This window comes from Stegodyphus dumicola, chromosome 10, assembly GCF_044657685.1.
Source record: "Stegodyphus dumicola isolate Sdum_Otavi_A_Nest chromosome 10, ASM4465768v1".
Lineage (NCBI taxonomy): Eukaryota > Metazoa > Arthropoda > Arachnida > Araneae > Eresidae > Stegodyphus > Stegodyphus dumicola.
In genome coordinates this window covers 72,467,344-72,489,192 of record NC_140777.1, presented here as the reverse complement: position 1 = coordinate 72,489,192, position 21,849 = coordinate 72,467,344, and the positions used below count along the sequence as shown (strand labels likewise).

General features: G+C 30.6%; 1 protein-coding gene across 1 annotated transcript in view; it reads right to left on the bottom strand.

The window, feature by feature from the left end:
- Window positions 1-1,869: 1,869 nt before the first annotated feature.
- The window catches only part of Bka (FCF1 rRNA-processing protein Bka), a 40,800-nt gene continuing 20,820 nt past the window's right edge, over window positions 1,870-21,849 (bottom strand). The window contains exons 4-8 of the mRNA XM_085825127.1: window positions 19,407-19,555; window positions 17,178-17,250; window positions 12,445-12,532; window positions 3,450-3,544; window positions 1,870-1,945 (exon numbers count right to left, since the gene is read on the bottom strand). Coding sequence (XP_085681253.1) covers window positions 1,897-1,945; window positions 3,450-3,544; window positions 12,445-12,532; window positions 17,178-17,250; window positions 19,407-19,555 — 454 coding nt within the window. The 3' untranslated portion in view covers window positions 1,870-1,896. The remainder of the gene's footprint in view (window positions 1,946-3,449; window positions 3,545-12,444; window positions 12,533-17,177; window positions 17,251-19,406; window positions 19,556-21,849) is intronic.

The window sequence follows — 21,849 nt, the reverse complement described above, 5'->3', positions numbered from 1 at the left end:
GTGTTGTGGGGTCCCTAAATGCCCAAGTTTACTTTTTAATAAGTCATATAAAAAAAAAAGGTACTCCTAAATGTACATTTGTTCAAAAAGAAGGGTCATAAAACAGGGACTGTTCATGAAATGCTGCATATTTTTCTTCAGATAATCCACAGCTTCATAAAGTGCTGCATATTTTTTCTTTAGTAATAGTTTCATAAATTGCTGCATATTTTTATTCAGGATTTACAGAAATCCACTTAAGTGAATTTACAGCATGTTGCCAACTTAGCCATTATTCCATTAGCAAGTTATGTATGTAAGTTTGATGACAGCTGAGAGTGGAACAAAGTTAAATGCAATTGGAATTTTTTAAATCTTGAAATCTATTCTAAATCTACTGATGAATTGGCAATCAATGCTGCATATGTTTAGCTGTTTACGTGACTTTCTACAGACAAGTTAATCAAATCTTTTGATCAAACTTCAGTACTTGATTTCATTTCTGTTCTTATCTGTTTTAAATATTCTGTTTTAAATATCCTCGCTTTTAGGATTACAGATGATATTTTAAATTTTCAAGTAGCTTTGGAAATTAATGACTGGAAAACTTTCCCACATTTAAAAGTTTTTTACTTACAACCTAAAAATCCTTGCTCCAAAAGTCACAATTTTTTTTTTTTTTAAACACGTCATCTCATTTCTAGAACCTTCATTTCATGAAGCTGTAAAATGATTCATTAAGAAAATTTAAATTTCTATTAGAAGAATGACATATAATATGTCCCCATTCTTCCCATTATTTAGAAGAGTATACAGTAATTATAGTTGAATTGTACATATCGTGAATCCCCCCAGCATTTATTTTTCGAAGAAAAATTATTCTGGGCAAAGTATTAACCCCTTCACTGCTGCGAGCATATATATATGCCTTGCTCAGCCAATGCATTAACTGCCCCGAGCGTATATATATGCCCTTCCAAAATACTATCATTTGCTTTGCGCTGCTACCTGTAAAATTATTCACAAAGCTTTGAAATGCAACACCATAATGACCTTGACAAAGTATGCGAAGGAGGATACTATTTAAGAGAAGTGTGGGGAGAAATTGGAGAGAGGGATGTGTCTAAAGCTTGACAGTAACGACTTCACTGTATTGGCTGGTGTTGTTTGAGTAAAACATATATATATATATTTTATTTTGTGTCCTCCGTTTTCGTTTACTTTTTGTAGTAGGTTCCATGAATAAAGAAAGATATAACGGACGTTTCAAACCAATTTATCTTTTTTGAATTATTTTTTGATGAACTGCTCGTGCTTCATATTGCTACTGAAACTAACCGTTTTGTAGACGAGTATATGAACCAACACCTTGGAAATGAAAAATCAAGAACAAAATCGTGGCATTCAACCAGTTCAGAAGAAATATATGTTTTTTTAGACATACTGATTTCACAAGGTATAACACTGAAACTTGGTATTACACTTTACTAGTCTAAATATGAATTGGTCGAAACTCCATTTTAGGGATCTTTTTATTATAAAAACATAATTTTTATTATATTTACATCTTTTTATTATACTTTTACTCAAAACATTAAATTTTGTGCATTCATTTTTTCTTTTATTCTTTATTTTGTGAAAGTAAGCACTTTTTAGAAAGTAAAACTTGCACTTATTCCCCCCCCTAAACATCGCATACCTATGCGCACCTGTGTGAAAAAACGTGGCACTGGCAAATGAATCTTGTACATTTTCCGTGGCAGTTAAGGGGTTAATGGTATATAGCTAATATTTCCTTAGAAGCCCTTTTTTAGAAAATTAAGGTACTCAAAATTTAAATATACCCTTTTAATTAAAAAGAAACAAACTCTCAGTAAAGAAGACAATTCATAGAAAAAAATTACTTTTATTTATAAATTACAGTGCTGGAGCACCATATGCATCTGGCATTCTTTCAATGGAATACCTGAAAAATAAACACATATTTATTAATATCTGAAGAATGCAGTATTTTGTAGAGTTTAAATACACAAAAAGCAACAGATTTGTTTAGAAAAATTTGTGCAAACATTTTGAAAACCGTAAATTACTTATTCAAATCAATTACACAACTAGCAAGAAGTATTAAGGGGATTCATATTAATCTGTCTCTAGTTTTTTCTCTCTAGATCTTAATGATTTTTGATTATTCATACTTATTGTCTCTCATACATTTGAATTTAACCTCTTAAAACTATACCAAAGTTTTAAGAAAATATTCAATATTTATATATTTAATCTGTAACAAACATGGGCAAACTTACTTATCAACACAGTCTTTAAGTGTTATTGGTTGGAAGAGTATATGCAGCTGCCATGCACTTCTTATCGATTATGACTTAAAAGCTTGTTCATAAAGAGCTTGTTGATAAAAAGCTTGTTGATAAAATAGCTTTATTTAACTGATCTAAAAAAATACTGCAAAAAGTTTTCCATTGTGGAACTTCAGGCAAATGAAAATTTGAATTATGCAGCCATAAGTGCAACAGCTAATGAGAATAACATGACAGAATTATCTTTAAAAATATTTATGATGCAATAATTTCAGTTCAATAGCTCAGCAATAATTTCAGTAATAATTCAGCAGAAAATGCTATTTTAAAAACTTTTTTTCAACCTACAGGAATGATTAACTAATATTAGAAACAAACAAATAATCTCGATTTTGATGCATTAATGTTAAAAAACTGCTTTATTTTTAATCTACATAAACAGTTACCGCTAGATGTCTACTATTTAAATGTTGTTTCCAAAAGTACTGGGAAACATCAGTTACAACATAAGCATTTTTGACAGATATTCCAAATATGAGAAGTAAAACTGGTAATTTTCTCAATTTTACCCCCTTTAAAATCTTACCCAAGTGAATGATTGTAACAATTATCCAATGGACCTGTTAACCTGAAGTGATTGCAAACCATTTCATTGAAGTTTTTGCAAGGAGAAATGAATGCAAAGATAGGATAATTTGCAAGATATTTTTCAAAAAACCCCTGAACAATCAAATTAATATGAAGTGAAAATAATGTGCTTGTAAAAAAAGAATTTTATAACAACTGCCCCCCCCCCCAAAAAAAAGAGGATTTGGTGCTCATAAAATGAAATCTACACATATTTCAGTCTTTTGAATGAAATTATTGAATTTCTTAAAATTCACACAGAATGATAATTTATACTTTTCACAAATCTATATTCCTTTGAATTTATGCTGCCCTTAGTGCAATAGAATTTTAAACTTGAAAAAATAATAAAAAATAAAAATGGCTTTATAATAAGTACTGAAAAGTAAGATGTGTTTTTATTTTTTAAATATACATTAATATGAAATCATAAGCTAACAAACAGTGCAGCTTAAATTCAAAGTAATATGGCATATACTACAGGAACAAATATAAAAATAACATATGATGATAAAACATTTAAATGTTTACCTGTGTTGATAAATGTACATTATTGGGACACCAGGGATCTTCCTTATTCTTCTTTTCAGATCTTTATCACATGTGGCCACAATATAACATTTGTGCTGTAAAAGAAAGCACCTGCTGTAATTTTATTACTATAGAAACCCTTTTACGAACACTTAAATAGTCCTTCTTGCACATTCACTGCCAATCATGCGCTGCTACATGATATAGTAGTACCTGTATCTAAAAGCCTATCATGCACCACTGCATGGTGAGGTATATGTTAACATTTTATTTTCTCACTGATTGGCAATGTAACGGGTGGCCATAATTAAACTGACAGTGCTCACAGTGTTCTGTAGTGTGACCTATTTGTAAGAAGATTAAACAAGACGGGGGACGAAGGATTCCGGGGAAAAAAAATTAGTTCCAAAAGTCATTGCTAGGGAAATATTTGGCGCTGTGTAATAGAAAATAGAGCGTTAACAAATGCAAATCAATACGGAAATTACCTTTTATTTTGCATTCAAATGAAGTTCAATGTGGCTGCCGTTGTTGTGGACCACATATTGCATTCTGTGCACAGTATGCACAACAGCAGAAAGTAACATGTCTGCAGGAATCTCCCGTAGTCCGTGATATGTTATCCTTAGTTTGTTATATAGTCCGTGATATGTTATCCTTCAACGTAGCCAGGTCTGGACCACTCCTTGATAGACTTTGGAATTAAGGTAACCCCATAACCAGAAGTCACATGGGGTAAGATCAGCCGACCGAGGTGGCCATGCAGTTGGAAAGTAACGGCTAATGACTCTCTCTGTTGTGAATTTCTGGCGTAGCATCTGTTGCACCCGTACTGCAACGTGTGAAGGGGCTCCATCTTGCATGAAAATGATTTCCCCCAGGCATTGTCTTTGCTGAAGTGCCGGAATGACAAAGCTGTTCAACATGTAGCGATATTTTTCTCCGATAACAGAACAGGTTTCCGGTCCTGTCGGGGTAATGTTCTCATAGAAGAATGAACCTACGATAAATTCCGCTGTGAACCCACACCAAACATTTACATTTAGTGAATGTAAGGGAATTGTTGTGACTGCACGTGGTGATTTGTCATCCCAAATTCGGCAGTTCTGGGTATTCACAGTTCCATTCAGGTAAAAGTGGGCCTCGTCTCCCCATAAGATTTTCCCCGGCCAAGCATCATCCACCTCCATTCTGGCAAGAAAGGTGAGAGCAATCGCTTATTATGGTCGGGGTACAGTAACTCCTATACACGGCTGATCTTGTACGGATAGAAGTTGATAATCTTTCGTAAGATTTTCCACACTGTAAGGCATATCCATAATAAAAGGTAATTTTATTCCGTATTAATTTGCATTTGTTAACACTCTATTTTCTATTACACAGCACCAAATATTCCCCTAGCGGTGACTTTTGGAACTAATTTTTCTTTCGCGGAATCCTTCGTCCCCCGTCTTGTTTAATCTTCCTACAGAATGTGGCGTCATTCTCACAAATAGATAGCTCTACAGAACACTGTGAGCACTGTCAGTTTAATTATGGCCACCTGATATATTAGGTGTGTGTAGTTCTATAGGCATGGCAGTAAATTTGAGTTTATTATTTTACATTTTTTAAAACTTTTTTTCAAAATTTTCCCATAATATGAGCAATATAAATGATAATTTATCAGAGCCTTCTCATTCTAAAAAGCATGTTATAAGTACAAAAGATCATGAACAGCTAAAGAACTTCCAAAGAACTCGGAAGATAATAGTATATTAAATGAATGCATAAGTAAATGCCCTTTGAATGAAAAAGAATTATGTCCCCTCATGCAAATACTTCTAAATATCTGGACGATATACACAAAGATATTTGTCTATCTATGATTATCTATACACAAATATCTTTGTGTATAGATACAAAGATAGATACAGAAATTTCAATACAAAGATAGATGCAGAAATTTCAACATAACAAAAATCTGTTATGTACAGAATGCAGTTTGAGAAGATGAGTCAACATCTATGAAGTTCTTTCCTTAAATTAGAATGGCTTCTGGTGAAGTTTCGTATGTCTAATTGTACTCGCAATTTTGTATATCTTTAAATGAAAAAAAAAAAAATTATGTCCCACATGTAAATAATTCTAAATATTTGGATGATAAAGAAAATAATGCAGAAATTTCAACATATCAAGAATCTGTAATGTAGGAAATGCAATTTGAAAAGATGAGTCAACATCTGTGAAGTTCTTTCCTTCAATTAGAATGGCTTCTGATGAAGTTCCATACATCTATCCCAATAGTTAACATGCTAATGAAACTTAGGCTAATAATATTGTTGCTGAACATTTTGCATTCTGTGCTTTTACTTTTAAAGCCCGGAAAAATAGTACAATGAATCAACGAATGAAATTATCTAGATAATTTTGTGTTACCATTTTCAGTATAATTTAAATATTAATTTTTCTTTCTAAATAATATATTTAAAATTGATTAATGAAATAACAAAGTATATAAAATGTGGCTATTTTTCAAATGAAAGAAATGTGCTTCAGTGAAGAGTATTCTATTGACTCATATTTTAGTTGTATATGAATAAACATTAGATGTAGTAAGCCAATCAGTGATAATTAGTACAGATTAACACAAAGAGACACTCTTCATAATTTAACAATTTTAAAATACATAATGCAGCCAATTCTTTATTCTCTTATGCATACAGATTTGAGGATTACGCATTACTTAATCTTAAAGTATTTTTTTAATTAATTAAAAATATTACAAACATCCAAGTTCTTCAGCTCACGCCATTAAAAATTCATTACCAAGATTTGAAGTTACAAACATTTCTTTTCCTATTAAACCAACAAAAGAGATCTTATGCATACAAGTGATATTATGAGTCTGTCTCAAAAAACCTAAACTTCAATTATTTGGCTAATGAAGGAAAGAATATTCTTTTGAAACACATTTTTAGAGACAAAACTTGCTCCAAATTCATAAATATATTTTATGCAGAAATTTCTTCATCTCTAAACACTTGACTGATTGAATAGAAGTTAAAAGTTTCCTTGTAAAATTATTTTCATCATAATCATTTAGAAAAAGTTAAATAATGTTCATAATTGTTAATTCATAGTTTCTAGTGCACTTAATTTAAAATAAAGTGTAATTAAAAAGAATAAAACTCTTTTGCACTTTTTTATTAACATAACTATTTTATAACAGAAGTCTGAAGAAGTTATTAATGGAGACAGGAAATATCAAAGTTTGGTCTGAAATTACTTAAATGAGAATTTGCTTTACTGTTGTGCTATTGCTAATGACCTGGTATTTATAACTGGCCATTAAGATCATCTGGCATTACTCTCACTGATTTTTTTTTTCTCTAATGAGTATATATGAAGGATGTTATGCATGTCTATAAATTAAGAGGGTACCCTTACCTGAAGATTTATCACAATTATGACAATGTGTTTCGATAGCCATATAGACAATCATAGTTGACTGATTACCTGTACACTAAATGGCGAGAGCTTGGTTATTATATATACATATGCATGAGACTGATGATTCACACATGGGAAAGATGTAAATTTTTAATATCAATAAATTGGATATTTCTACCATTCACTGATAACTCCCCTCTGAAGTCCATCTCAACACAATGCAGGAAGTTGTAACATGCTTCTTCACAGGCATTTGACTAATAGATCTAGACTTCTTTTAAAACTTTTTCTTCTAGTAATAAATCAATTGAAGACTAGCAAACAAGAGATGGACTTGAGTAAACACTTAAGTGCGTTAAGAAAATGATTATTAGCTAATGAAATGCTTGAAAATTGATTATTAGCTAACAAAAAGATTTGATATATAAAAAAAAAAAAACTCTCCTTTTCATTGGCTAATAATCAATGTACAGTTTTCTATTTTTAATATTCACAATTAGGATTCAATGTATGATCTTGGTTACTTGAACAAAATCATTGATACTTCATACTGTGATTTATGTATTTAAAATTTTAAAATTAAAGAACACAAAATAATGAAAGAAAGGTGCTATACATGAATGAAATTCCCTGACTTTTCCAGGTGTGTTTTAAGAAAATTCCAGTCTATCCGCATAATGCACATTAGCTGTTCTAAGAGGTAAATTAATTATGTTACCACTTAAAAACACAAAAATTCACGAATTACATATGATTATATATATATGTATATAATCCCCCCTATTATAACTATAATAGAAGCTATTTTTTTCCACAGAAGATGCCCAATCTGGATTAAAAAATATCTTTTTTTGCTGACATTTTGCAACTAAAAGTAGAACGAAATCTATTTAATGATATTTTTAAATAAATTCGGGTATTTTATATTTATTCAGTAGCATACATAAGCAAAAAATATGTGCATTAAATTTCGTGATTGTATGCCATCATACTGCTAGAATTAGTTTCAGGATTCCTGAAATTTGAAAGTATTATTCACTAATAATAAATCAACTTAGGGGGAAGAAGCAACATTAAATGATATGGGTATTAAAAAAAAAAAAAAAACTTAAAAATTGAATCAGAATGATCAACGATATTTTAGCAAATACAGTTATATTAAATGGTTAGTATTGATGACTAATTACAATTTTTTATTTTGCTGCAAAATGACAAATAAGGCATTTATTAAAAAGAAAAAATAAAGGGTTTAAAAGATTTTGCAGTAAAATCCTAGCTTTCTGGGGGGAGGGAGGGATCGCAGTATGATATTACCTGACTTTTCCAGATTTTGACTAAAGGCCAGTTTACATCTCTCAGAGCAGCTTGCAGCGAGCCGCTTGTCCGGGCGTTTCGAACAGTGAACGGACCTGTACTCTGATATATTGTTTACACCAATAAGAGTGGACTGGCAACTCACCTTCGTTTGTTTACGAAATCGATACCGATGTGGCAGCTGCAGGAAAGAATATGCATTGAACATACATAGATGTTCTTTGGCTGCAGTGCTTGAAGTCTGCGAAGCAGTTTCAAACGAATTAATTTTTGCTCTTCAGAGGTAAAAAAAAAAAAAAAAAGTAAAGGAAATGGGTACGTGACTGGGTAGCTTGCCGCAATGAATTAGGAGTATCAAATGAACTATTAAATGAATTTCGGACGAGAATGTCCAAAGTTACAAAAACGCTATTGCATATCAGATACAAGAATTTAAAAGAAACTCAGTTTGAGAAAAGTTATTTAGTCAACTGTGGTTATTGAAATTCAAGTTAACAAAGTTTTTCTACTATATACAACTGTTTATTTACACCTAATTAATCATTTCCAAAATAATGTCAAAGTAATAATGTGTTTTATTATTTATTAATAGAAAGAATATATTTTTTCATCCAGAATCAGTAGCTCTCTGTGTATGTAATTAATTATGCAGAGTTCTGTCTGGAACTGTGTTATTTCTAGAGAAGAATGCAAAATTAACACATGGGATATTTATTCAAAGCTATCATTGACACGACAGAAATAAACTGTATAATATCTACCTAATTATTCAGAAAATCTTAAATAAATAAGAAGTAGCAAAAAACTTGGGAGCATTACATATATTACCACACGTAAAAGAATATACATATCATATGACATAGTTCCAACAGGAAGATATTTATCACAAATTGTTACTTTTGGATCCTACTGAAATTGTGTTTCTGGACAACACACAAAGTGATATCAACAAAATTATTAATGGTTACATATAGTGATTATACTTTACTTTTAAAATGCTAAAATGGATAGTTTAAGAAGATTAGAATTCATCTAGCATAATTTGTATAAATCTTAATACACCTTCAGTACTTGCACTCGCACATCCAAGTTGAATTGTAACGAATTATAGCCCAGAATGTTTTTATACAAAGCAAGAAATTTAAATATCCCCAATAAAACAGATCCACATATTTTTTTCATAAATCCATTTTTATTTTTATAGTTTATAATATCATATATTTATTGCATCCTCATGTAAGGATGCTTGTAGAAAAATGAATATAAGCTCACGTAATAGAAGTATGCAACATCTTAATGAAGCAGTGAAGTGTTTCCTAAAACACTTCATAAGATGCGTATGCATTAAAAAATGCCATGGTTTGGCTATTGCTTAATCTCGGCAATATAGAACTCACTGTCACGACGTCCCTGCGAATGCTGCTCGGAGTAACTGCCCGAATAGATTTTTCAACAGGTTCAAAGTAGAAACGGAAGCGCTGACTCATCTCCCCTACGTTTCTACTCCGTCAAAGTGAGCGTTTACATTGTCAAAGTAATTGTAACGAACGGACTCGCTCCGAGCCGCTCTGACAGGTGTACACTGACCTTAAAATATTTGGTACTTTTCCGTTTCACCAGTGCAAATCTCGCCAAGCAGACTTTGTTGGTGACAACATACAGTATACACATAAAAAATTTTAACAAATGTTAGTTCTAATAATTTTTTATTTTGAAGGCATAAACTTTTTAATATGGTTTAAAATTTTGTAAAAAGCCAATAAATAAAGACAATAAATTTGTAAAAAGACATACTAAATTTAAGAATTTACTATGCTATCATGGTTCAACATCCTGATTCGCCACTTCGTATCACGAGACCCCAAGTGATCTTATCTCACGTAAACTATGCTACAAAAATATAATTATATCAGTAATTATCTATATTAATTTCAAGTTAAATCTTAATTTGGAATACAAGTTTAAATGCAAGAATTGTTTCAATTCGTATGAATAGCTTACTTGGAAATTATGTAAAACCACAGCGGTTTACTTCGCTAGTGCATTCTCATTAGAATTGATGAATTTAACCCTTGATTTTGCCTTTTCTATATTTTCGCCTTCGGGTGAGCTATGTGATTGGATTCTAATTGACTTAATTACCAGTAATTTTCCAGGTAGTGTGGAAACCCTGGTAATAGATGCTAGAGAAAAAAAAATTATGGCATAGCAAATTATTTATATTAATTAACATTTATTATGAAATGGAAAAACTGGTATTAGTTATTTCTAAGAAACAGTATAGCTTTGGGAAGATCTTCTTTTTTGAAGGATCATAGATCCAATTTGATAAACTTCAGAGCTGAGAAGAGTCTTTCCACACTGACTTGAGAAGGAGGAAGAGCTATTTGTTAGAGCTACTTCTTTTAACTTTTCAGGATAGATTTTTACAAGTTCTAAAAGTGCTGTCTTGAAAGAGCAATCATATTTCTCTATTTCTTCAAAGGCCGTGTAGAAATCTTGTTTGTATTTTTTCATTTTTATACCTAAAGGCTCATAGTTCTTTATTTTCATTTGCTTTGCCTTAGCCTTTTCAATATTATCCAAAAATATGTCTCAAAATCTAATTCATCACTGGAAGAGGATGACAGAGACTCAGTTGCAATGTTTGTCCTGATCTCAATACTTCAATTGTTCTCAAAATAATTTCAATCTTATTGAAAGTTCATAGAGTGCTTTCTTCGCCTTCTTAATTTGTTCATCATCTAACAAAATTCGGTGTTTTGGACCTACATATATTGAATCCAGAAAGATCTCATTGTCTAGCAAACTAGTTTCTCTTTACTTCATTGAAAAAATGATTCCTTCTGAAATAAACCTCTTCCATTTCAGAAAGAACAAACATCACATTCTTCCATTCTCGCCTCTTCTTAATTCTTCAGATTATAGCTTTTTTGTGGTTATATACAGTGTAGAAAGAAGAGTTTCCAATTTTGAAAGATCATTCTACAATCTTTCTGTTAGTGAAACATTAGGGTTATCAACATCTTCTAAAAACGTTCTTAATTCTAACAACCTCTATGTCATTAAATATGTACTTCTCTATCGCATTGCTTGATCAATAATTGCTCCTTTTCCTGCTCACTTCCTAAGAATGACATCAATTTTGGGAGTTCTTTCTGCTATTGCTGCTTACCTAAATTTACCAGTGAGATTTCTAGCTAAATGAAGTAACTAAACGAATCAGTTTAATCACTAATGGCAAATATCACATCCATCCTCCTTGCTTATTTTTATTTATTAATATGTCAATAAAATAGAAAGTAACTATTTATTAATATATATAATTCACAGATAAAAATAATAACCCAGTTTGCCATTAATTTTTTTCAATTCACTTTAATTTCATTTCAAATTCAAATTGTCCAACAAAAACTGGAGTCGGAATCGACCTGTTTTTAACGATTCTAGCTCCGACCTCCAATTCCGACTCAATGACTTTGACTCCACAGCAATAATAGCAGCTTTTTCTGATTATTATTTGTCATAACAATACTTCAATCCTCATCAAATAAATTTTTTCTCCCCACTAAATATAAGAAATGTAAGTAAATGTTCAGAATATGTTTCAGTATTTTTTACACTTTTAGCAGTTTATTTTACACATTTATTTTTAATTTTTCACCTATCTTAATTTATTTGACCTAAATTTTAACTAAAAAATTTTTGCTTCTAAACGAGATTACTTTTGCTGTACTTAAAAAAGCTCCTAGTAATACTTTTCAGCAGACGTTCAAACTAGATTAATTTTAAATAGTTATTTATGATTAATATTTTAATTCTATATTGCCAGGAAAATGGGATATTGTTAGTTTCCTTGATATGCAAGAATCCTAGAGTATAATAACATGACTTCGTGAATTTTTGTCCCTCTTAAAATTATGTTCATTACAAATAACCCAATCATGCTGAATACCTTTTAAATGATAGCATAAAATTACAAATAATTGTTAAATTAATGATATATTATAATAATTAAATGCTACATAAATTAGTTATTATATCATAAATTTATATTAGATATAAATTAGTTATTATATTAAATGCTATATAAATTAATTGTATAATAATTAAATGCTACATAAATTAGTTTTCTTGATATAAAAATGTATGGTCACTTTTATGGTTGGTAGAATAAATAACAAACTGCAGAAATATTTTGTAGAAGAACATAAAATAACATTTTATACTATATATTTTAAAGTTTTACCTGAGTTACTCTTTGTACAATGCAGTCATCAGCATAAGTTCCTTTATGCATGCAGGCTAACTTTTGAAATCTAGGGTCTTTAACTATCCTGAAATGGACACATGAACTTATAATAAATGTACATTGAAATTAACCATTTTTATAGAACACTTAAAAACTTCTAAGATAGTCTTATATTCTCCTGTTATATACCCCTCAATTATAAAACATTAAATATATTCAATAAATAGCAGTTTATATTTGCATCACTAAAAGGCAAAGCTTATATAAATAAAAATTGCTGTAACAAAATAATCAAAAATTTGTTTCTGACAGTATTTTTAAAGGGAAAATAAATATATATATATAAACATGGGTTTACATCTCACAGGCTCTTTGGAAAATCAATTTAAAATCAGTGAAATCAAAAACCTTGTTTTACATGCAGTAGAAAATTATACTATTCTATATAATTTTCACTTTAAACACATTTAATTGCATATCATATGTGTGTGTGTGTATATATATATATATAAATCATTCAGTCTATAAATAACTTTTACTGTTGCAGTAAATATATGCACATTACAAGTGTGATTGCTGTAAGCTTTAGGAAATGAACACGCAAATAAGCTTATAAGAAAACTCATTTATCAGGTGACTGGTCAGTAATGGCATTTTTATATAACATTAAGTTTGATAATGCTGAGTGAAAAGTCCTTCCCTGGCAAAATGAAATAATCATACACACAGGTGAATAAGCTGTTCTGCTGTAAAACTTAGATTCATTTTCGTTACAGATGGTCTGATTGAGACGACTATTGGAAAACATGAAGAAAGTTATTTTTGTCATTATCATTTCATTATCTTTGTTATTAACATTTTTTTATGGCTTTCACTAGGGTAACAACGCAACACTGGCCAGCACAAATATTTGAATTTTACACTCAAATGTGCTAGATTAGCACAAATGCCAGGAGTGGCTTGCCAAATTTCAGTCTCCTGGCTGCTTGCTGTCTAGGGAAACCAGTGCAGTTGGATAAACAATGTAATATGCTCAGGTGTTGAAGGAGATCATTTCAGATTTAGCCTACTAACTACAGTCATCACAATTATTCTGGATCAGTACCTACAAGATATCAGAAAGACGTATCGACAAGTAATTAGACATTAATAACTTTCAACAGACAATAAGATCCAGCATTATTTGATTTGCAACTCACTGTCAGCAGGTTATGTACATTCACATGAAGTGCAAAACCACTGCCCTTCACTAGGTCATCTACTAGCTGCAACACCTAAACATGGATTTCATTCCAAAATATTCTTTTGTGCATTTGGTACAATACAGCACACACAGTGAATTTTCAAGAATAATCAGATTATCACTTCAGAAAAGAGTTTATATTCAGCCAGTGCCCACAGGAACTCAGCTCTGGTACTTCTCAGTTCCTAAGTGAAACTGTATTCCAGCTGCAACTCCAAATAAGATGAGTACTTTAATTAATCATTTAGTTATTTAACATTGTCTTAATTTTTATTTATCTCTTTATATGTTATTTAATTATAATTATTTATTTATTTTTTCACTTTTCCAGATGGCCTTCCATAGTGTTCTGGCACTTCTAATTTTAAAAATACAGTTCCAGCTGTAGACCTTTATCATCAATACCTTAACTATCTGAATCAAGCTCTTCATCTCAATTAAGCATTTCATATTAATCAGGAGAAAAGGTATCACCTTACTTCATGACAATGAAAAATTACATGTGGAGTGAATGACCCACTAAAATATTGGAAAATTAAACTAGGAAATTTTGTTCAGTCCATCTTATTCAACAGACTCTGCTTTAACAGATTATTGTCATTGAAAATGATGATAATTATGTAACTGATTACGACATTAAATATTTTCTATTCACTTTTTATTTGTCATTCCAAAATTTCCAAGAAAAACCTAATAATAAAATATGATAAAGCAAATAAGGGAAAAATTATTTAATATATTTTAAAAATATTTTACACAAAAAGTACAATATAAAAACTGACATGTAGGAACACAAGAAAACACAACCATATATATATACATACACGAAGAATGCAAAACTTCCTCAGAAGATATGAAGATATATCATTATATACAAGCCACTCGCTAAACTTAGAAGTTTTCAATGTTTGCTTCCAAGACATTAAAAATTTGAATGTGTCATTACGGCTTACAGAGCCACAGAACTGTGATATATTTGTTCTTGGTATTGTGATGCAAGGAGAGTTGATTGCATAGAAGCAGGATGTTCAAGTCTAATTTAAAACACATGTATATGCTCAGTTTTTGAATTTAAAAGTCATTGGACAGAAATATTCAAATAAAAGTTGCTACCAAACAACATCATTTAAAGTCAATAATTTACTACAGGAAACAGGTGATTTAAAAATTAAGCAGTTTTATGCCAACAATACATGAAGCTCAGCCATCACATTACTTACAATCAAACTTATATAAAATTAGAATCTGTAATTTTATTTTCTAAAAATTTATTTACATTTACAAAATAAAAAATAATACACAATTTTTTGGCCCAGAAACTTTTGTTCATATTACAAATCTAACTGCTATCTTTAAATTATTTATGCAGAATTACTGTGTGTATGTGTATATTATACAGAAAAATGTAAGGGGGGGTCGATGAAGAAAAAGGTTGACACTCCCTGATCTAGCACATTATTCTATTCAAACTAAGAAGCCATAAATTTACATGCACCATACTTTATACATTCCTTAATTGTTAGACTTTCTAGATCATACAGTATATATCCCAGAGCACTGTCTTTCAAGCATGGTATATGACTACTGGAATGTTTAGATACTACTTGGGTGAGGATCTTAAACTGATCTTTATGTCATGGCTCACATTTTTACATCTTTTTGAAACATTTACCATAGCTATGGATCTATAGGATTAGATCAATGAGCAGCACAACAGTAAGTTCCTATATACTGGTAGTTCAAAATGGGTTCAAATTTCAGTGAATGAGCGGGCTATAAGAGTTTTGATGGTTTCCCTATCTGACACATGAACGAACCAGTTTTTCTAAAAAGGTGCTCCAAGAAGGCATCCTATTCTTTAGGTAGAAAGGCCATTTTGTGATTTTATAATTCAAATAACCTAATCTAAACTATGTGATTGAGATCTACAGAGTTTTGCACCCAATCCAGAATTTCAATTTCATTTTATCAAAGCCAAGTACTGGTACAGCAATATGTGGCCTAGCAAGATCCTGCTGGAAGAAAGTTGCTACCAAACAACATCATTAAAAGTCAATAATTTACTACAGGAAACATGTGATTTAAAAATTAAGCAATTTTATGCTAACAATACATCAAGCTCAGCCATCACATTAATTACAATCAAACTAAGGCTAATTAAGGAATTTCCCTGCAGATGAAGATAAGCATTTAAGGACAGCAAATGTGGCTGCTCAATTGCCTGATAATAATGTACTGATTATTCAATCACACAAAGGTATACTTCACATATTAGAAAAGCCAAAACAAATTCACACATATATGAGAACTAGAAGTTTTATTTCTTGCATCACACAATTTTAGGTGAATCTTATTTGCTTTGCAGATGACCTTGAATTCAGTATTTTAGTATAGGAGTGGGGAGAGTGATTCATCAGGCTGAAGCCCCACTGTCCAGTTCCCAACCAAGCCAGCTGATCCTTGGCTTACATATGACTTTCACCGAATTGGAATTAATAAAAACTTCTGCTTTCTTCTACAAGAAGTAGTCCTTCTCATGCAGCCTGTTACTAACTACTCGTTAAAATACGAAGGTCCTTGTATGCAATTCGCTTCATATTTCTGTAGTTTCAATACCAGGCTGATATGTCTCCCAGCAAGATAATGCAAAACATGATTTTCCTTGGAAGTAGCAATTAAAAGCCTATCTCTGCTACATGCAGTCACAAACAGAAAAATTTCTTTTAGTGCCTGAGGAAAACAGTGAGAGCAGACTCATTCAAATTCATATTGTAAAATCTACCAAATAGCTGTTTCAGTTCTTAATTCTGGGAAATCTTCCTAACGATTTGTAGCCTTAGCTTTTGTTTTTTCACTTTTGAATATGTTAACTGCAGAAACAAGCCATCTAACTTGATTAAAATATGACTTAATGACAGCATCTTATATTTGTCTACCTGTGACTCTGTTGGCATGGTAATATTAAAGCCTAAAAAAGTAGCCTTGAGTCCAGATTAAAGTTACAAAGGCATGGATGTTTGTACAGTTTCTTTGCAGCATACTGGGACTGCTTATTATTGAGCTGAAAGGCCTCTCAAGAGATTGGTAACATGTAGATGATCTATTCCCAGATTGTTCTTCATCAAAATTGGGATGGAGCTTACCTTTTTTTTTTTTTTTTTTGTCTGTAATTCAGTCACCTCCTATAGTGCACCTTAGTACATGCTCTTGGTGATAAGATAACAAAGTGCAATGGGTTTGTCCATTTGCAATGAATACTTAAGCAAAGTATCTAACCATTGGGGGAGAGCATTTATACATTCATAACTATATAATGAAAAAATCAGAAAAATTTGCATATAAAGAGTAGCATAACAGTCAAGTGCATGTATACTTATTACGTTCAAAAATTCAATATGAATAATGCTTCTGGACAAACCATAAGATGCCTATAGAAATAACACTTTTAATATATGAGCTACAACTAGGGAAAGTTAGTAATTCTTACTTGAGGGCTAATCGAAACTTTCTCCCCAATTTCTCTAATTCACCAAGGACACAATCTGTTACATATGGTATACCTATAATATAGAGTTAAAACAATGTATATAAATGTTTTAAAAAGAACAACATATTTAAACAATCCCCTCAAAAAATATGACTTAATGACAAAGCTTTGTACAATACAACATATTATTTTTATCTTCATTGAAACTTTTAATTACCTTTATACAATTCATTCTCTTATTTGAAAGAAGAATATTCACATTTAAAAAGCAATAAATGCAATTTTTCAAAATTTTTTTTTTCAGGAGTTAAAATAATACTTCTCTTTGAATAATTTTATTTATATTTCAGTTTTGCTTAAGATACTGCACAGTTAAATACCAATGCATAATAAGTAATAATGAGTTTTTTACCACTTAGAATATATTATGGAGATATTCTTAGTACACTACATCTGAAGATACTTCATGTGCAGAAAGAAGGAGGAAAAGAAAAATAGATTCAGTGATGTAGGTGTTAATAAATTCTCTTTTCATGCGATGAAAAATATGAACTTTGCATGTTTCTTAATTTAAAAAAATATTTCCAGAATAACAGATATTTTTTTAAAGTTTTTGCTGGTCATTATTTAAAAGCTATTTCTTATTTTACTAACTGACAGCCGGATAATTTAGCTACAAACAAATTCTTGCAGTTCTTGAATTACATCATTAAATGCAACAAAGAATATTTAATATATGAAGCAGTATTACAGAACTGTGGCATCCCTTAATTGTTTTGGAAAATTTTAGAATCCATGTATGACCTCACATGTAGTAAGTATATGGATCATGATAAATTGCCAGTATGCATCTGAATTTAAAAAACTGTTAAAAATTTTGGGAAGCACAACTTTAATATTGGACATACAGTGCCTCAGAAAAAAGAGTGTAAAAAAGTGCACCATGGCCTACTTTGGCGAATTCAAACTCAGGTCCATGGCTATGGCAGTCAGCTTCCCTGCCACCATGCCATCTGGAACAGCAACTAACATTATTGATAATGTAATTGATCAATACAAATAAATTGGCATTTCATAATTAAATTTAAAAGTGGCATTGCAAAAATTTAATGCAAACCTTTTATGACGATGATCCAAATTATGGTAATATGAAAATACATCTTTGGCTCTTATGTAGCTGTCCTGAAATAATTTAAAAATTATGGTAATATGAAAATACGGTTGATCTTATGTAGCTGTCCTGAAATAATTTAACTCCTAATTAATGCAGACTTAAATCCTATCAAGCATATTTTGCTAGAATTTGAGTTAATGTTTTTATAATTTAAAAATAAAATATTTCAGTGAAGCAATACTGAAATTTTTAATACAAAATGAGAGCACACTTTTCTTATACTACTTAAATGTCTGAAGAACTAAAAACCAAATGTAAGATGTAAAACATAAATTTTTTTGGGAAATATTTAATAATTTAACTGTGTTACTTTTATTATTATCCTCAGAGTATAATCACTTACGAAATACATTGTATTTTAACTATAGAGCAATAGTATGGCGTAAAGGAAAATATATTTGAAGTTCTCAAATAATTTACAAAACTGCCCACTAATACAATGCATTTGGCTATCACTAATTACTAAAATAAGTTTTGCTTAAAAAAGAAATGTGACGATTCTTATTAAATTTGCTGTTTTTTTTTAACTATTATATGAATCTTTCCAACACAATAATGAGTAAATTTCTCATTTCCATCAAACAAAACTAGGAATAGCCCAATTTTAACGACTTTAACTTAGACTGTGAATGGACAAATTAATCTATTCGATATGAAATAAAATATGCCGACAGATAAAAAACTTTATTCTTCCATCTAGAAACTAAACAATATATGTGGTAAATGGTAAATTACTAAGATTTTCACCTGAAACTGAAACAATTTCACCTGATACAATTTCGTTATGAAAATGTTTTAAGAAAGTAATGAGTAACAACTAAGTTTAGTCTAAATTTCTAACACACTCTTTTTTTTTTTTTTTTTTTTTTTTTATTTTGATTATTTTAATTTCCATCAAAACACTTTTATTCAATATATTTTGGTTTTCAGTTTCATAGACCTAAAAGGCATAAAATTTATTAAGCTTTGCCAAATGTCATTTTTAAGCAAAATTTATTTTGAATTCATAAAATTTAAATTCCATAATATTAATATAATTCAAAAACTAAGCTTACATTTTCCACATAGACATTCCATCATGGAGTTATATACATCTAATTTGTTTTTGATAGAAAAGTTTACAAAGTTGGTGTCTACAATGATATGATATGGAGGTCCAAGCTGTGTGTTATATTTGAAGAACAATGCAGAGGAATGCTGAGGCCTGAAAAAAAATTATCACATGAGAGAACAGAAGAATTTTTCTTTGAAAAAATACTAGATACGAGCACCTCTTTACACGAGAAATTAAAGATTCGACGAAACTACGAGCGAAAAAATTTGTCTTTAAATACGAGCACTGACTCAAGTAACGAGCAACGAGCCAGTCTGCGGGTAATGTGTAATGCGTTTCTCGATACGGCTAGACGCGGAGAATCCCCTCAGCTGATCATTCAGTGTTCTTTGATCTACGTGTTTGTGCACTTGCGAGTTAATTGTTTTTTACATTTAACGTGAAAATAATTATTTCATGATGCCTCCTAAGAAGATTGTCGTTTCAGGTAATGGTGCAAAGAAAAAGATGGAAGACATAGCCGTTGAAATTAAGAAAAAAAATCATAGATAAACATATGTGTGGTGTATGAATGATGTAATTGGCAAAGATTTACAGCTATTCGATATCAATGATCTGCACTACTATGCAGAAGAAGGAAGAAATTAAGAAACTTGAAGTGGCCAAAGGAATTACCGTTATTTCCAAGCACCTTATAAAATTTCTAGAATATGTTGAGAAGCTGTTGTTGGTGTGGATTAACAAGAAGCAGTTAAAACACGATTCAATGTCGGAAGCTATTATTTGTGCTAAGGCTAAGAATCTGTACTTGGATTTTCTTTGAAAAACACCAGGTATGTCAACTGAAGATGAGATGGTAATGAGATATTTGGGGGGTGGGGGTGGAACAGATTAACTGGATTTCCATATTTTCAATGGGAAAGTTTGTTTCTAGATACGAGAAATTCACTTTACGAGCTCAGAGCTAGAATGAATTGAACTCGTATCTTGAAGTTCCACTGTATATATATTCAATTCATAGCTTGCATATTTTCTCAAACTAGTCCAAGGTTCTCCAAAAAATTATGACCATCTTAATGGCATTCTCATTTATGAATATACAATTTTACAATTTTTTTGTAAATGTATGACTTTATAAAATCAAAAATCTACTACAAAGCTATTAAAATAACATTACATATATCACAAAAAGACATAAATGTGAAAATATTGCAATGAAAAAATATCTATTCCAATCTCTCTGTATGTACATTTTTAACAACCAAAATGTTAAAAATTCAGTAATTTATAAACAAAAGCTAGTTTTAAAATTAAATATAGTATAAAGTCCGAAATGTGGATTCATTAGGACTTCGGTGATTCCAGATTTGAGATTTTTCCAGATAGTAGATCATCAGTTTAAATCTAGTATATTCATACGTAAAAATTATAAAATAAAAAAATATGAAGTAGTAATTTATGAAATAATGAAACGTTTATGACCTTACAGGGGGTCACAATTTACAAAGGAAAAAAAAAAAAAAACCCTCAATATTTATTTGTCATTTTATTAAACATTTCTTTCAATGTAAGTTGTTTGAATTATTATTTTTTGTTTGTTGTTAATACCTTTTTTTTTTAATTGTATAGATAAACATAATTTCCTATTCAGTTACAAAGTTTCATTGTTCATGTCTTAAAATAGCTGTGTCGAGAATTCATACTACACTTTCAGTCGAAATTTTTTTGTTCTCAACAACCTGTCACTTTCTTCAATATCAACAGCAATATTTTCTGGATTTAGGGCCATACAACAAATTTCACCATTTGTTAGTTGACTGATGACTGGGGCATTGTCGTCGCAATGAAAAACTTGTTATATCATTTTCATTTATTCACTTTTTCACAAATTTCCCTGGAAAATTTCACTCTTTGTTTGCAATATGTGAAAACCTTCAAATTCTTGGCTATCATAACAAAACTAAGCTAGCATTTACTATACACTATTGGCGATGTATTACAAGATTGGTAGCTAAAGACATGTTCTGTTACATTTTCTCTTGCTTCTATTGCACGCTGACGAAGTTATGCCTGAATTATATAACTTATTTATTATACCTATGTCTATTTCTCACACGTGCCAGGGCATCTGAGTCTCTAATAAATTTTCCATATATACTTAAGGCTTATCCAGTACCGGCATAAGACATTTTGTAGCCAGATGCAGTCTCTACAAGACTGGACTTTTGCTGCTAAGTGCCTCCATAAGTTCTAACAACTTTGTTGCCCCTAAATTCTGCAGCTCAAGGTCCTTCCTAAATTTTGCTGCCCAGAGCAGTCACATCAGTCCTGCACTTAGATGAATAACTAAATCAGTTGGTCTTAATTCAAACAGCACTAAATGTAATCTTTTGGCTTAGAAGTATCATAAAGAAATTTCTCCTTGTCAACACACTCAAGTTGCT